We start from the raw sequence: 18,092 nt of genomic DNA, 5'->3' as shown, positions 1-18,092 counted from the left end.
TTTTTTTTTTTTTTTTCCTGAAAAAAAGTACCTCTGGGTTTCATTTTTCTCCCTTTGATCTCAATATAAACACCAACCTCCACACTTCTTGGTCATGCACTGCTGATTCATTAAAGAACCATATCCTGATTTCCTGTGAGTGTTTAACATGTAATGATTAAGGGCAAAGTCAAGAAACAATTTAAGGACAATTTTGTAATAAAATTAGCTCCCAAACTAAGTGTAATTACTGTATCAGTGTTTCTGTTACTTGGACTTTTTCCCATCAGAATTTATACATAGTGCTTTTAGTGAATATACAATTTATGTATTTCCGAGAACCAAGAACTGTGACTCCGTGAGGAGGCAGATAGTGTCTATATCCCAGAGCAGGTAATTAATGTGAAGGATTTGAGATTTCCTTTGTACCTATACATTTATAAAGCAGTCTGTGAGCTGTGAGGCCCTGCAGACCATCCTATCAAAAATATCTACCAAAATCTGTATCAGTTTGGGTTCTCCAGAGAACCAGAAGCAACAGGATATAGCATATATTACGAAGAATCAACTCACATGATGATGGAGGCTGAGAAGTTCCATAAAATCTGCTGTTGGCAAACTGGACACACAGAAAAACTGATGGTATCTTTCCAGTCTTGAGGCCAAAGGCCGGAGACCAGGAGAGCTAATAGTGTAAGTTCCAGTTCAAGTCCAACTCCAATGGCAAAGGACTGATGTCCCAGCTCAAAGACCAGCAGGGAGAAAGAGTGAATCCTTGCTTACTCAGCCTGCTTTTTTTTTTCTCTGTTAAGGCCTTCAGTGGGTTAGATGGAAATCCAATAACTTTGTCAAAGTATGTTCCACAGAATTCAAGTTCCTTGGGATATTAATAAAGGTAATTTGGTATAAAAGGGCTCCAATGCCAAATAAGTGTGGAAAATCCTAGGTAAAATAGTTAAACAGGTATCTTTTGTGCAGACATTCTCAGAGCCTTTAATAGGTCAATGTGCTTTGCAGTTATCCAAGAAGAGGTGGTATTTTGCAAAGCTTTTCAAACCTATTTAACAAAATATCTTGTTTGGCATTTAGCACCTCTCTAAATCCTAGGAAATACTGCTTTATAAAGTACTTCAAAGCAGAGATTGTGTTTTATCTGATTTTTGTACCCCAGCTTCTAGGTCAGTGCCTGCCAAACAAAGAGATTCACTAAGTGTTTGAGGGGTTATTAAGTGAAATGATAAATGATGAATAAAATGGCAGTAGAGATATGGCCAAGCTGTAAACATAAATTCTATCCAAGACTAGCCTGAGTCTCTGTCCAGGACTTCCCAGAGCACTCCCAGAGAGCCACAAAATGCAAAATGGATGTTGAGAAGCTTTAGAGTAGAACCTCAGCTCTCACCAGCATAGGAGATGCCACAGTGAGAATGGGGTAAATGGTGTTGGGAACAAATGCTTGTTCCTTGGTGCCAAAAAAAGAAGAACCAGCACTGAAACAAACAACTTTTCCAAGCAAGGCAATTTTACTTTCTCCAGAAAGGGTGCTTCTCAGAATCTTGATTGTTGTGAGAACACACTGAACAAAGAAAGGCAGAGGTTTTTTTATTGCTGATGCATTGGGTCCTTACTGCTGTGTCCTGTCTCCATTGGCTGGAGCTGGACCTCACAATCTAGACTGATCCTGACTGGCTAAAAACTTAAAACTTTCCTAAATAGGTAAATGCTTGATGGAGAACAAAGAAAGGAAGGGGATTGTTTATGGGAAACTGGGAGAATAAAATTTCCAAATAAGGAAGAGGTGTAGGCTGTAAGCCAGGAAATTCCTGGGCATGTTCAAATATGCCTGAGCAGGCTATAGGCCAGAACAAATAACTTGGTTAAAGTACAAGGACACAGAATGTACTTATTCCCTTACTATATTTAACAGCTACATAGGGCTTAATGAAAAGTTATTAGTAAAAAGCAAGGAAGCTTGAAGGAAGTTAGTTTTTAAAAGAAACTATTATTTTTAACACTTATTATTTATTCTTTAACAAAAAGGGAAACTTTGAAGAGGAACTTTTTACTTTTCACAATGGACGCTTCCTTAGTGAAGCAGGTGCTGACTGTGCCCTGTGCCCTGCTCATACTCATTGCTCTGCAACTTCCAGCACCTGCGTTTCTGTCTGAATTTTTCTCTTGCTGCAGAAGCCATCTCTATTGACCACTCAGCAGACCCCTGAGAGTAACCCTGGATCAATGCTCAACTGGAGTGGGTGTATAAATACCCCAGCTCCCTCACTGCTCAGATGGAATAACTCTAAGGATGTGTTTTAACCACACCCAGAATTCTTGGGTGGGGGTGGGATGCGCTTCAATGGCTGCAGTGATAACTTGAAAATGACTGGCTTCCTCCCCATTCCTGCCTCGTCCTTCCTTAGTCCCTTGCCAGTGCCCCCTGAGATCACCTCTCGTATAAACTGCTTGCTCCTGATCCTTGACTCAGGATCAGGAGTTCTGGGGGGCCTCTGATAAAATATTGCTTATCCTTTCTATGAATTCTGCCCTGTCTTGACTCTACCTCAGCTACAGGACTCTTAAGCCCTGGAAATTTCCCCTAAATTATTCCTTGAAGCCCTAGAAGGTGAACCTCCAATAGGCCCACAGTCCTGTTTATCAGCTGCAGTTCCCCACTGCTTGGCCCTGTCTTCACTGGCATTCATTGGCATTAAGGAAATACTTGGTGGCATGCCTCATACTGTGTCAGGTGCGGGGGCTGCAAGGTGAGTGAGACAGTCTTGGAGGCTGCCTTCATGAAGCTTCAGGATTTGGGGGAAAATAAGTATTATCACACAGATCCACATGCAAATGCAGGTGCAGTGATGCTAGATTTTCAGGTTTTGTTGCTTTAAGAAAAAAGAAGTAAGGCCAGGCATGGTGGTTTACACCTGTAATCCCAGCATTTTGGGAGGCTGAGGTGGGTGGATTACTTGAGGTCAGGAGTTTGAGACCAGCCTGGCCAACATGGTGAAACCCTGTCTCCACTAAAAATACAAAAATTAGCTGGGCATGATGGAGAATGCCCTGTAGTCCCAGCTGCTTGGGAGGCTGAGGCAGGAAAATGGTTTGAACCTGGGAGGCAGAGGTTGCAGTGAGCTGAGATTGTGCCACTGCACTACAGCCAGGGTGACAGTGAGACTCCATCTCAAAACAAAACAAAACAAAAAAAAGAGCCGGGCACGGTGGCATGTGCCTATAGTCCCAGCTACTCGGAAGGCTGAGGTGGGAGGATCACTTGAGCCCAGGAGTTCTGGGCTGTAGTGTGCTATGCCGATCGGGTGTCCGCACTAAGTTCAGCATCAATATGGTGACCTCCTGGGAGCAGGGGACCACCAGGTTGCCTAAGGAGGGGTGAACCAGCCCAGGTTGGAAACGGAGCAGGTCAAAACTGTGCTGATCAATAATGGGATCATGCCTGTGAATAGCCACTGCACTCCAGCCTGGGCAATATAGCAAGACCCCGTCTCTAAAAAACAACAAAAAGGAAATTAAAAAAAATAAAAGAAGTAAGGATATTCTGAGATATATATATATATATATATATATATTTTTTTTTTAGATGGAATCTCACTCTGTTGCCCAGGTTGGAGTGCAGTTGAGCAATCACAGCTCACTGCAACCTCCGCCTCCCAGGTTCAAGCGATTCTCCTGCCTCAGCCTCCTGAGTAGCTGGGACTACAGGCATGCACCACCACGCCTGGCTAATTTTTGTATTTTTAGTAGAGATGGGGTTCGAGTCAGGCTGGTCTCGAACTGCTGACCTCACAATCCACCTGCCTCAGCCTCCCAAAAAGCTGAGATTACAGGCTCAGTGAGCCACTACACCCAGCCTTAGAGATTCTAATTTTTAACTGTGAACTTGTTTATTTTCAAAATATTAGGCCAAACAGATCACATCAGAAGGTTGGATGCTGTTGGTGGTTCAAGAACCTGCCCCTGCATGGGGCAGAGGGCCTCCCTAAGTGGGTGCTTGTCTGGGTGGCTTTTCCAGAACCTAGAGAAACACCCTCCCAAAGATGCATGTAGGCCTCCATCTCCCACAAACATCAAAGCCTCCCCAGGGTTGAAATGACAACGTTTTCAGGATCCAGCGCCCTCTCCAAGTTTCCCAGGCTTTCATTCCTCTCTTGGTCTGAGCTAAAAGCAATCTGAGTGGTCTCTTCTCAGCAGTCTTTGGGAGACGTAGTTTGTCCCAGGCTCCTGGTCTCAAAATAAAAGGTGAACAGAGCAGGGACAGTGCAAGGCACCCCTGCATCCTCACCTGCTTCACGCCCCTCAGAGCTATATATCAAACACATACAGGTCTTCTAAGCAACTTTGAGCGGGGGCCCGCAGCAGCAGCCCTGGAGCAATGTGCCTGTTTCTCCATTTGGAATCATCTGTCCCTGTCCTCCTAGCAACAGTCAGTCAACAGCAGGTGTGCAGTCCCCACACTGGTCCTCCCAGATGCCTCTGTCTCTACAGGATTCCTCACAGCCTGCCCTTTCTTCCATAATGGGGAGAGGTCTGAAGACTAGAGAGTTCAGGAAATATCTTGCCTCTCATTTGTCTGTTAACCTTGGCCTGGGGCTGGGGGAAACTATGAATTTACATCAGCCAAGGTAGAGCAGCAGGTCCTTCCAAATCATCCCCAGTGACTTTTTCTTTCTTTCTTTCTTTTTTTTTTTTTTTTTTTTTGAGACAAGTCTCACTTTTGTCTCCTAGGCTGGAGTACAATGATGCAATCTTGGCTCACTGCAACCACTGCCTCCTGGGTTCAAGCTATTCTCCTACCTCACCTTCCCGAGTGACTGGGATTGCAGATGCCCACCACCGTGCCTAGTATTTTTTAGTATTTTAGTAGAGACAGGGCTTTGCCGTGTTGGCCAGGCTGGTCTCGAACTCCTGACCTCAAGTGATCCACCCACCTTGCCCTCCAAAAGTGTTGGGATTACAGGTGTGAGCCACCTCACCCAACTCATCACCAGTGACTTCTAATTTGACACCAGGCAGATCATTTAAATGTTTTTGATGATTCAGTCTCTTATCTGTAACGTAGGTGTAATAATAGCATATTCAGAGTCATGTGCCACCTAATTCATTAGCATTTTCTAATCCCAGTGAGCTTCTGGGGGAGAGGGAGAGCAGCACTACACTATAGGATCACATATCTCAATTTACTGGTAGCAGCCAAATGGGGAAAGCGATACTGAGGAATGTGATTTAGAATACTTCACAATGATGTATTAATATTTCACTCGACAGTCAGAGTTTCCCAGTGCAATTTATCTTTCCATGTGGGTTTCTGTAAATAGAGCTGGCAGACTTTTTCTCCCCAGTCCGACCCCAATTCCAATCCCAGTTCCAATTGTTGAATTTCTTGCATGTGGTCTAATCCTATAGCCACACATGAACGTGGGAACAAACTGGTTTTTAATAACATGGAAGAGGCAGGAGAAAGAGAACCTTCCCCGAGTAATGAGACGTAGACAGCCTAACATTTTAGAAGAAGAGAAAACCTTTCTAGAGACTTTTTTTCCCCAGCATCATCCTCATTAAAATTAGAAGACATTTGCTGCCACTTTAAAAGAAGAAGCTTTGTAACATTCCTGTAACTAGCACAGAACAAATTAATTTATTTCAGGTTAATTTGTAGCAGTACTGGGCAAAGCTCTTGCTCACACCTCTCCCCTCCAGCAGGTACACGGGAACCCATGCAACTTTCTGTGGGAACTTTGGGCATGGCAGGTCCTTAGGAAGAGCTCGTTACCAAGGCGAGAGGAGCAAACTGTTCTTTCTCTTGCAGGAACCCACTGGAGTGAAAGACACAGGCGTTAAGCACGAGAGGAGGATCTGGGTATGTCTCTAATCTGTTGTTACTCTCCAGGTATTCTTGACCCTGCCCTTACAAGCGTGGGTGTATTAGAAGGGATGGGCATGGGGGTTAGGAGTGGGGTCCATCCACACGTGCTTCCAACCCTAGAGACCAGCAGCACGATCTGCACTCCAGCCTCCACTTTCCCTTTGGGAAACCTACTTATTTTTTTTTTTTTTAATTTTTATTTTTTTGAGATGGAATGTCACTCTGCTCTGTCACCCAGGCTGGAGTGCAGTGGCGTGATCTCGGCTTACTGTAACTTCTGCCTCCTGGGTTCAATCTATCCTCCTGCCTCACTCCCAAGTAGCTGTGATTACAAGTGTGCACCACCATGCCTGGCTAATTTTTGTATTTTTAGTAGAGACGGGGTTTCACCATGTTGACCAGGCTGGCCTTGAACTCCTGATCTCGAGTGATCTGCCAGTCTCAGCCTCGCAAACTGCCAGGTTTACAGGCATGAGCCACCATGCCTGGCCGGAAACCTACTCATGAGACCAAAGAGCACCCACTAGCCAGAGCCGTCTAGGGATCTGTCTGAAAGCATAGCAACACCAAGGCCCATATTCAGCTCACTGGCCAACCTGGTTCTGATCTTCTCACTGGCTGCTGCCTCTGCCTTCCAGGTCGCTCAGTACTTGGAATCTTACCCTGCCCATGGGCGTGGAAGGAGGTATGGGGTCCCACTCATCTATGTGTGTAAGCTGACTTCATCTTCACAACAGTCTTGCTGTACAGAGGCTGTCACTCTGCCTATTTTAAAAGTCGAAATAAACTTCCTGTAACATAAAATTAACCACTTTAAAGTGCACAATTCAGTAGCTCAATTATCCCCATTTCACATGCAAGGAAACAGTGACTCCAATGAAGGCATTTGAGATCATCTAGCCAGTCACCCAGAGAGGCAGGAGTCTCCCCTACAGGGCAAGGGGCCAAGGGGCCTGATCTGGCTCACTCATGTTTGTATTTTCAGAGCTGGGGCAGAGTCAGTGCTCAGTAAATACTGAATGAATAAATGCTAACGTAAATGGCAAATGAATGTCCATGCACCCACACTATTGCATTTCACCGCGGTCCCTCTTTGGGGATAAGATTTCTTGGATTTTGCCTCCTCCTGTAGCTCCTGATAAGTGACGCCCAGGCTCAGAGCAAAGCAGGCTATAAGGGGAGCCGAGCTCACAGGAGCTAGCCCCTTGTTTAGCCAGACATGCGGCCAGGCGCGGTGGCTCACACCTGTAATTCCAGCACTTCAGGAGGCCAAGGCAGGCGGATCACCTGAGGTTGGGAGTTCGAGACCAGCCTGACAAACATGGAGAAACCCCGTCTCTAATAAAAATACAAAACTAGCCAGGCGTAGTGGCACATGCCTGTAATCTCAGCTACTCGGGAGGCTGAGGCAGGAGAATTGCTTGAACCCGGGAAGTGGAGATTGTGGTGAGCCGATATTGCGCCATTGCACTCCAGCCTGGGCAACAAGAGCAAAACTCGGTCTCAAACAAAAAACAAGACAGACATGCCCCCTTCCCTGCCGTAGCCTCCAGCCAAGCTCCATCCACCCCTGAGGCTGTAGCACCCTCCAGTGGCCCTGCCAGGGGCAGATGTGCCATCAGCCCTGTCCTCACTAGCTGTGTGAACTTGGCCAAGTCGCATAGCTTCTCTGGGTCTCAGTTTCTCATTTATAAAATGGAACAAATAATAATAAGGCTCTCATACAGATAAGACGAGACTGACTTTTTGCAGAGTTTAGCATGGTAGTTCTGTTCTTACACAGTGCAACTACGGAAAACGTCTTTCATGATGTCTGCATGGAGGTGCATTTCTCTCTATGTCTTGGTATTTGAACATTTTTATTGTGTTTTTTAAAATAAAGGGACTCTGGCTGGGTGTGGTGGCTCATGCCTGTAATCTCAGCACTTTGGGAGGCCGATGCAGGTGGATCATGTGAGGCCAGGAGTTCGAGACCAGCCTGGCCAACAAGGTGAAACCTCATCTCTAGTAAAAATACAAAAATGAGCCAGGTGTGGGTGGCCCATGCTTGTAATCCAGCTACTTGGGAGGCTGAGGCAGGAGGATCACTTGAACCCAGGAGGCTGAGGTTGCAGTGAGCTGAAACAGTGCCACTGTACTGCAGCCTAGGGGACAGAGTGGGACTCCATCTCAAAAAATAATAAATAAATAAATAAATAAGGGACTCTTCAGGCAACTCAATGAGGCATTTCCTGAAGGAAGATAGATGCCCTGTTAGGGGGTCAGGGCAGGTCTGGTAGGGTCAGAGAGGATAGCACAGAGAGCAGAGGAGAACAGACAATATTTCCTCCCTGGCCGGGCACAGTGGCTCACGCCTGTAATCCCAGCACTTTGGGAGGCCAGGGCAGGCAGATCACGAGATCAGGAGATTGAGACCATCCTGGCTAACATGGTGAAACCCCATCTCTACTAAAAATTCAAAAATTAGCTGGACATGGTGGTGTGTGCCTGTAGTCCCAGCTACTAAGGAGGCTGAGGCAGGAGAATTGCTTGAACCCGGGAGGTGGAGGTTGCAGTGAGCCAAGATCGAGCCACTGCACTCCAGCCTGGGTGACAGAGCAAGACTCCGTCTCAAAACAAAACAACAACAAAAAGCAGAAGCAGAGGTGGAAGGCCAGGGAGGCAGTCTCCACAGGGGGCCTTTTCACTGCACTTCTCTGATGGAAAGACATTAGATGACTCGGTGTAGAACCCAGCACTGAACATGGCTAGCCTGTGAGAGAGGACAGGACACAGAGCATGGTTTCTTCTAGCCTTATCTTCCCAGCAGCCATTGTCTTAGATCCCTCACCCTTGGGGTGCACTTGCAGACTCACATCACACCCCACTTCCTGCTATGTTCTTACATCTCGTAAGGTTCCAGAACATGGTGAAAATGAACGTTGGCTTATCTTGCCCTCTTTGTTCAAGAACCAGCCAATTCCCCACGCTCCCTTTTTTTCTTTTTGAGACAGAGTCTCACTCTGTCACCAGGCTGGAGTGCAATGGTGCGATCTCGGCTCACTGCAACCTCCGCCTCCTGCGTTCAAGTGATTCTCCTGCCTCAGCCTCCCAAGTAGCTGGGGCTACAGATGCATACCACCACACCCAGATAATTTTTGTATTTTTAGTAGAGACAAGGTTTCACCATATTGGCCAGGATGGTCTCCATCTCTTGACCTCGTGATCTGCCTGCCTCGGCCTCCCAAAGTGCTGGGATTACAGGTGTGTGCTACCGCACCCTACCAGGGTCTTTGTTCTTGGAGGTATAGCAGGGACACTGTTTGAGATCTGAAAGGCACAGATCTAAACATCTCTCCCTCATCTACCTCTGCCTTCAAACATCTCCCCCACTGCCCTGTCCCACAATCTTGAGTTTCATCACTCACCTTCCTTTGGGTATTATCTCTGAAAGCTCCTGTTAACAAGTAGAAGGGCTAGCACACTTTGGGGTGGATAGCGCCCCGGCCACAATACCCTGGATTGCTTCCAGATATGGACATGTGCTGGATTTATGGGGCTACGTGGCATCCTTCCCGCCTCCTTTCCAGAGGGTTTTCCCTACTATAGGAATCTCACAATGGGGTGCACATAGAACTATGCTGGAGCACAGCTCACAAGCCCAACAGTATCAACTTTTAAGTTATCAGGAATCCTTTGAGCGGGTTGTTAAATGGTTGGCAAATAAAAATCACTGACGATGAGAATGTCTTCACCATGGAAGTCAGCAAATGCTACAAATCAGGGCTTTTCCCACTTGTGAGCAAGCTGTTAAACGTTTCCCAGCCCAACCACCAGGCAGGGCACCTGGGTTTAGACACTCACCTTCCTTTGGGTATTATCTCTGAAATCTGGGTTTAGACACCTGTCTAAACCTGGGTTTAGACACCTGATCCTCCTGAGGCCTTGACTCTCAGGCCAGGGACCCAATACACAGGAACAAGACAGAATCCATGTACTGCAGGAGCATCTGGCCATGGCGGGGTGGAGGAGATCTAGTGGGAGAGGTGGCAGTGCCCAAGGGTGTCAGAGTCAGCTGCCCCTCCCTGGCATGACTTTGGCCAGGTCTTCCTCTTGCCTGCCCAATTTCCAAGCCTTCTTCTCCTACCTTCCCATCCATTTCAAGAGTTTCCCTTTCCTGCTATGTTAACCATAGTCACCTATATGAAGCTGAGGAGTCTGCTTCATACAGGGGACTAATCATTTGACAGACAGAGGCGCCTGAGGAAAGCAAAGAAGCTCTCATTTTGATTCCTCAGAAGGGTGGCTGCTTGGAGCAGAGCAGCCTCAGCTTAGTTACTTAGCAAACATTTATGGAGCACCTACTGTGTGCAGGCACTGCCCTAGTGCCAGGATAGGAAAGGGACAGGTACATTTTTGTCCCCAAGGAACTTACTACCTAGCTAATGGAAGCAGCTCTCAAACAACTAATAATGCAATGAATTTTTCTGTGGACTGCTCCATCATCATTGAGTTACACCACATTACTGATACATATTTGAATCCTGCAGTGGGTAAAGTACCATGTAACATACAAAGGGGCATACTGAAAAAGATGAAACAATCTGTCCCTCCCTCCCCAGTTCACAGTTTAGCTGACAACACAGGTACATGCTCGTGCCGCTGAATAACCTTCCAGCACAAGTTTCCACTTGTCAGGGACATGGGGAGCTGTAGCTTCCAACTTTGGGGATCAGGAAAGGCTTATGTGAAGAATGTGAGATTTGAGCACAGCCTGGACTGTGATTAACAACAAGAAAAAAAATGTTCAACAATGCAGAAAACATACCTGTAAAATTAGCCACCTGAAATTCTACTGCCCGAAGGTGACCACAGTTAGCATAGCCATAGGCTCCCTTCTGCACAGCTGCGGGATCCCGTGGGCACACGCCTGTATAACCAGCTGTTTTCACTCAACAATACAGCACGGACACTTTTCCATGCCAATTATTCCCAATCTACATCGCCATTTAAGCGGCCAGAGAATATTCCATTATACGGATGAACTCTAAATTAATCAAATCCCCACCGATAAACATTTAGTGTTGCGGTCAAGGGCTCAGACTCTGGAGACTCAGAGCGTGGCATCAATCCTGGCCCTGCCACTCCTGGCTGAGTGATGGGCAGCAGAAACCTGGCCTCCCTGAGTAGGCTTCTACTCTATTAAGTGGAGGTGCAGTTGTCCCTCGGTATTAATGGGAATTGGTTCGAGGAGTCCCATACCAAAATCCATAGATGCTCAAGTCCCTTATATAAAATGGTGTGATATTTGTATATAACCTGCACACATCCTACTGTATACTTTAAATCTTCTCTGGATTCATTATATCTTTTTTCTTTCTTTTTTTTTTTTTTTTGAGATGCAGTCTCACTCTGTCACCCAGGCTGGAGTGCAGTGGCGCGATCTCGGCTCACTGCAACCTCCGCCTCCCAGGTTCAAGCAATTCTCCTGCCTCAGCCTATAGCAGCTGGGACTGCAGGCGTGTGCCACCATGACAGGCTAATTTTTGTATTTTTAGTAGAGACGGGATTTCACCATATTGGCCAGGCTGGTCTCAAGCTCCTGACCTTGTGATCTGCCGGCCTCGGCAGTGCTGGGATTACAGGCGTAAGCCACCATGCTTGGCCCTCTGGATTACTTATAATACCCCATACAATGCCAACAGTTCATTTCATTCTCGTGGATTCAATGTAGTAGTACTTGGGTATGGCAAATTCAGGTTTTGCTTTTTGGAACTTTGCAGAATTAAAAATATATATATTTTTCATGCACAGTTGCTTGAATCCACATATATGGAGGGCTGACTGTATTAACAATACTGTCCCTGGCCAGGTGTGGTGGCTCATGCCTGTAATCCTAGCACTTTGGAAGACCCAGGAAGGTGGATCACGAGGTCAGGAGTTTGAGACCACCCTGGCTAAAATGGTGAAACCCCATCTCTCCTAAAAATACAAAAAATTAGCTGGGTGTGGTGGTGCACACCTGTAGTCCCAGCTACTCGGGAGGCTGAGGCAGGAGAATCGCTTGAACCCGGGAGGCAGAGGTTGCAGTGAGCTGAGATCATGCCACTGCACTCTAGCCTGGGTGACAGTGAAACTCTTGTCTCTCTCTCTCTCTCTCTCTCTCTCTCTCTCTCTCTCACACACACACACACACACACACACAATACAGTCCTCGAAGCATAGAGATGTGTTGTGAGTAGCTATTTGTAAAATGTTTAGAACAGTTTCTAGCACTTAGTAAATGCTCAGTTAAGGCCAACTACCGTTACTGGCCATCCTCTGTGTTTAGAATGTCTATCTCTGTGCACCCTTCTCAGCACCTACTTAGGAAAAACACGGGAAGCGGAATGAAATCATCGAGCTGTGTACTTATTTTAAATCCTGATAAATATCCAATTGCCCTCCAGAAATACACCGTCCGCTGGTGGGCGGGGGACAGCCTCTGCCTCCTAACTGGAGCCCTGGGGACCCGCACCCGCCATCCACACCGCCAGCGAGCTTTCCTGACTCTCCCAGCCTTCCGGGTGGCTTTTGGAATATAAAGCAGGAGGAAAATTAGCAGCAAGTCAGATCCTCTCACTTTGATTTCTAGAAGGAAAGCTAGAGTTGAGGCCATGTTGGAAAATATAGGTCAGATCTCGGTTTCTGTGGTTACCAAACACTGTCAACCACCAGTGACTCCCTCCCTCGGGGCGATGCCAGGGTTCTGAGGCCAGGCGGTCGGGCCTGGTCCTCACCAGGGTCCCGGGTCTGCTGCCCCACAGGCCTGGTGGGTCTGCACCCGGGCGAGGGCCCGCGGGCACCCTGCCCTGCGCTTCTTTTCCGGGGGAAGGGGCCGGAGGGCTTGGCGGGGCTGCCGGCGGGGTCCGGGTTCGCGCCGATCCCGCCCGGCTCCGCGCGCCGGCGGCTGCAGGGTGGGCACGGGCCGGGCCCGCGGGAGGAGGGGGAGGCCGGGCGCCGCGGGAACAATGTGGTCGGTTGTTTTGCCGACTGTCAGCCTCGTTCCCGGATCCTCCTTTCCACGCCCCTTGGCCTAACCGCCGCGGGCCCGGCGCGCTGAGGGAAGAGCCCCCTTATTTGGTCTTGGAAAGAAAGGGGAAAGGTTATCCTTGGATGCCTGCGGCGTTGGGTCATCGGCCCGCAGCGGCCGGCCCGCACGCGGGCGCAGCTCCGACTCCCGCCGGCAGGGGGCGGTGCCGGGCAGCGCCGCGGAGCAGCCGCGGGTAAACAGGCCCGCAGGTTCCGCCGCCGGCGCGGATCCGCTCCTGTGGGTGGGGAGGAGGTGGGGGCGGGGGAGGGGGCGGCGTCTGAGGCAGGGAAGGAGGGGGAAGAGAAGAAAACAAAACCTTTTTATGGCTAGTCAAGCTTCCAAAATTGGAAAACCGTTTCAGTTTGAGGGTGTGACTTTGCCATGTCGGTTGCTTGTGAAGCATTTGGGAGCGCACGGGGTGGGGGAAGGTGTGGGGGTGCGGGGTGCGGGCATCTGTGTTAAGGTGAGCCGTGCCATTGGGGTGCAAGTTACTAAGATAATTCAAAAGGTACAATTTGGGATCAATGTCGTCTCGGGTATTTTCCTCCCCCTTCCCTCTCTTCCTCACTCCTCCCTTCCCCCCTGCTTTTCCAGCCTCTCAGGTGAACCTGGTGATGCGCAGCCAGCCACCTGCCTTCTCGTGGCCGGAAGGGGATGGAAGCCCATGTGTCTAAGTGTCTTAACGCTGAGGAGCTCAGAAAGGCGAAGGTCACCCAGACAGCAAGTGACCAAGCTGCGATTCGAGCCCTGGCCCTTCACGCTTCAGAGCCAAAGCTTGTCCATGGTGAAGAACACATTACCTCGCCAATGACTCCTCCAAATAAAACTCGTGTAATATGTGTCATTCTTCGAAGACCTTTAAAAAAGAACCAAAACAGTAACTGGTTTGACTTTTTCGGCAGAGCAAAGGAAAAGGGCATCAGCACGTGGAGGCGAGTCTAGTGGGTGAACCTGCTCCCCAGAGGTGGGATAGAGGAGGCGGGGTAGGGGGGATTCGTTTCTCTCCAACTGCCCCAGGGGCTCTTGCCCATCTCCAGAGTGGCTCTGGGGTAGTATCCTGCCACCGTACTTGTTTTCCCACAGAGCCTTCCAAAGAGGGGCCTGGCGGGCGGGGAAGCTGTTGCTAACATCTATTTTCTATTTTAGGCAAGTTGCAAGCAGCCCTGTGTTTGTCTGCAGGTCCCACACGGTCCTCCGCCCCTTCTCATTGTTGGAGCTGCCTCCTGAGGGGGTTACCAATAATTTTCACTCATAAGACCTGCCTTGGGTTTCTTCATCTGGAAAGAAATTAATTTTCCAAGTCACACAATTACAGACAACTTTTAAAACAGTCACTGTGACAGTTTCATGGTTACCTTAGATTAGATGGTGCCAGTTTCTTCTTTTTTTAAAAAAAGAAAATTTGCGTGAACAAAATTAAATCCAAGAAACATGGCTTTTCTCTAGCTCTTTTTGTGAAATAGTTTAAAAAAAAAGATAAAGAAAATAAGCTGCTTCTACCAGTTTTGGGGGCTTTCCAGGTTTCCAGACATTTACTTAGCTTGATACATAATATATTTCTGTGGGAAAAGTACACCAAGAATATCTTGTAGGTCATTACCTTCTAGCGTTGCTGTGTTGGTTACAGTCAGCTCCACAGTATGAACAAGTTGATCAGCTCCAGGAAGACCTCCCATTTCCTAGTGGAAAACCTCAGGCCTTTTCCACTGCTCTTGTGTATTGCTCATGACTGCACCTTTTGTTGCTGGTCCCTTGCTTGGCACTTCCTAGCTGACAGACTGGGAAGCAGGCTCACTGTTCTTGGCAATGACTCTGCTAACCCCAGATACCAGCTTCCATGAGAACCAGCAGTCACTTCCTGTTGGCGGCAACCCAATGTGGGTTTTCCCTGACATCCCAGAGCCCAGATCCCCATCCCAGGAGCTAGTAAGAGTCCTTCGCAGGGTTGGGAATGTGGCTGGGTTTGCCCTGGTGTTGTAAGTAAAATTTTGATGCTGCAAAAGAAATAGCACTTAAAGATAAGTCGAGTAAACAACAAGGCAGTTTATTTCTATAGAAGGGTGCAGGGCACATGGACCGAGTAATGATGGCCTGTCTGCCACACACTTGGACAAGGGGGGAAAGAATACTTATGCCGGACAGGGTCATCCCTACTGCTGTGTCAGTCCCCTATTGGTTAGGATTAGACCGCACAAGCTAGACTAATCCTGATTGGCTATTTTAAAAAGAGGAGGGGTCCCAGCTGGAGTGGCAGGGTGCGACGGACAGTAACCAGCATGTCAGAGCAGGTAGCCAGGGGTGATCAGGTAATCAAGATGAGTCAGGATGGAGGAGGAGGGAGACAGGGAGCAGATGTGAATTACTGATTAGAACTGGTGGAGAAGGTTGTTTACTGGAATGACAAGGAAGTTTAAAATAGAGAATTAAAGAATAAGAGACTGAATACTGATTCTTTGAAGAGAAACTTGGGATTCACTATAACACCTGACATCCCAGAGCTGAGATCCCCATCCCAGGAGCCAGTAAGAGTCCTTAGCAGGGTCAGGAACGTGGCAGCGTGCTGCTAGCTTGTCCCTTCCAGATGCTGTGGCAGGCTGGAGTCTGGTGGTCCCTAACGCCTGCCTTGGCTCTGTCCTTGGCCTTGAGGTTCTTCTCACCACAAAACTCCTCCAAGTGTAGATAGGGTTCCATTCCATTGCCTGGATTCTGCTCTCTCTTTATGCCTTGAGGCAGCTGGAGCCCAAGGAACGTCACACCGTCCCACCATCATCTCAGCGACTGCCCAGTTTGGAGGGGCAGTGGTGCCTAGCCATGGAGCAAGGACACAGGGAATAGAGCTGCACAGCCTTGGTCACACTCCTTGAACTCTTTGTACTCCCACCGTGGTGAGGATTTAGTGATACCTTCATATGTGAAGGACTTAATGCAGTACCTTCCCCCTGGGGAGCACAGGAGGGCATACCTCCCAGGGTAGTTCAGAGGACTGCATGAAATAATGCCTGTAAAAACCCTTAGTCCAGGCCCTAGCACTTAGAGAGGGCTCAGTCCTGTGGCCAGTAGTATAATCAGCTACTTCTTTTGGAGGGTCAGCTACATGCTACAAACCAAGGCTCTTTACATATACATTTGAATCTTTATAGTAACCTAGAATGTTGACAAAATTATTGCATGTACAAGGAAATCAGAATCAGGCTAAGTAAATTAACTGATGTCACACCGTTAGTATATGGCAGGGCCAGGATCCATCTGGCTCCGAAGTGTGTGGCCTTTCAGTTATGGGCAACCTGGGACGAAAGAATAAATCATAAACAGTCTTATGGAGTGAGCTGCAGGGTCTTCGTGGAGAGGAATTAAAACTGATTCCTCAATGTAAATAACTGGCTGTTAGCCATGTGTCTTTGAAACAGCTGTAGAAGACAGTGACAAAAGGCTAATTACACATGTACATATAATGCTAGTGGCCAGCAGCTACCTTTGGGTCTCCTGGCTATTGTCTGCTTAAATCCTTCAAGCCACATGGCAATCCTTTTAAGTCCAGGCTTGTCAGGACTCTTTCTGTTTCCTGAAAAAGACAGAAATCCAACCCAGACTGATTCAATCAAAAAAGAGATTTAATTAACTCAGGAAACTGATAATGGAAAGGTCCAGCTTCAGGCATAGCTTGATCCAGGAGATTAATAACATATGAGCTGGCCTTCTCCATATCTCAGCTCTGTTTTTCTCCCTGTTGGCTTTATTCTCAGGTTGGCTCTTTCAGTGACCCCATTTTGGTCTTTGTTGGCCAGGCCTAAGAAAACTTAGAGACTTGGGTCTCTAAAAGAAATCATGGTTCCCTTTATTTTTATTTTATTTTATTTTATTTTATTTTATTTTTAGAGACGGGGCATCACTATGTTGCCCAGGCTGGAGTGCAGTGGCTATTCACAGGTGCGATCCCACTACTGATCACGGGAGTTTTGACCTGCTCCGTTTCCGACCTGGGCCAGTTCACCCTGCCTTAGGCAACCTGCTGGTCCCTGGCTCCCAGGAGGTCACCATATTGATGTCAATCTTAGTGTGGACACCTGATCAGCATAGCACACTACAGCCCAGAACTCCTGGGGTCAAGCAATTCTCCCACCTCAGCCTCCTGAGTAGCTGGGACTACAGCCACGAGCCACCACATCGGGTGGTTCTCTTTATTAAAAGAGGTCAGGGATGCTGGGCAGGCAAGTAGGACAGATGTCTGCCACACCTTGCCCATGTACACCATGGATCAGAAAGATAGTAGAGAAAAGGCCAGCATCGATGGCTCACGCCTGTAATCCCAGCTCTTTGTGAGGCTGAGGTAGGCAGGTCACTTGAGGTCAGGAGTTTGAGACAAGCCTGGCCAAAATAGTGAAACACCATCTCTACTAAAATACAAATATTAGTAGGCCATAGTGGTACATGCCAGTAATCCCAGCTACTTGGGAGGCTGAGGTGGGAGAATTGCTTGAACCCGGGAGGCAGAGTTTCCAGATCATGCCACTGCACTCCAGCCTGGGCGAGAGAGCAAGACTCACCTCAAAGAAAAAAAGCTAATGATAATAGAGAAAACACTTCAATGGTTTAGTGGTGAATGTGTTGGTCCATTCTCACATTGCTATAAAGAAATACCTGAGACTGAGTAATTTATAAAGAAAAGGAGTTTAATTGGCTCACAGTTCTGCATGCTACACAGGAAGCTTGTATATCAGCTTCTGGGGAGGCCTCAGGGAACTTACAGTCAAGGTGGAAGACAAAGGCAGAGCCAACATTTCACATGACCAGAGCATGAGGAGGAGAGGAGGAGGGGAGGCACCGCACACTTTTCAACAACCAGAACTCGCAAAACCTCACCGTCTCCACGACAGTACCACAGGGGAAATTCACCTCCATGATGCAGTCATCTCCCTTCAGACTCCTACCTCCAACATTAGGGATTACATTTCCACATGAAATTTGGCTGGGGACACAAAGCCAAACTATGTCAGTGATCAGTTCTGCTGCTAAGGTCACTCATAAGCCAAGCAGGCAGGAACGGGTTAGCTAGAACTGTTTTGGGTTACACAGGAGACACATACTCCTCCCATTTTTAGTCAGGCTGGCCAATTTTAAATGGTAGATAAAGGTCAGGTGTGGTGCCTCATGCCTGTAATCCCAGCACTTTGGGAGGCTGAG

The 18,092-nt window shown here is 47.9% G+C and overlaps 1 protein-coding gene across 1 annotated transcript in view; it reads left to right on the top strand.

Moving 5' to 3' along the window:
• The window catches only part of LOC108295004 (collagen alpha-1(I) chain-like), a 31,234-nt gene extending 17,476 nt beyond the window's left edge, over window positions 1-13,758 (top strand). The window contains exons 2-5 of the mRNA XM_017517037.2: window positions 5,698-5,854; window positions 6,499-6,545; window positions 12,646-13,104; window positions 13,506-13,758. Coding sequence (XP_017372526.1) covers window positions 5,698-5,854; window positions 6,499-6,545; window positions 12,646-13,104; window positions 13,506-13,722 — 880 coding nt within the window. The 3' untranslated portion in view covers window positions 13,723-13,758. The remainder of the gene's footprint in view (window positions 1-5,697; window positions 5,855-6,498; window positions 6,546-12,645; window positions 13,105-13,505) is intronic.
• The last annotated feature ends 4,334 nt before the right edge of the window (window positions 13,759-18,092 follow it).

The sequence above is a fragment of the Cebus imitator genome, unplaced genomic scaffold, assembly GCF_001604975.1.
Source record: "Cebus imitator isolate Cc_AM_T3 unplaced genomic scaffold, Cebus_imitator-1.0 Scaffold19, whole genome shotgun sequence".
Taxonomy (NCBI): domain Eukaryota; kingdom Metazoa; phylum Chordata; class Mammalia; order Primates; family Cebidae; genus Cebus; species Cebus imitator.
The sequence above is the reverse complement of the archived record's forward strand: the minus strand, read 5'-3'. Positions and strand labels throughout refer to the sequence as shown.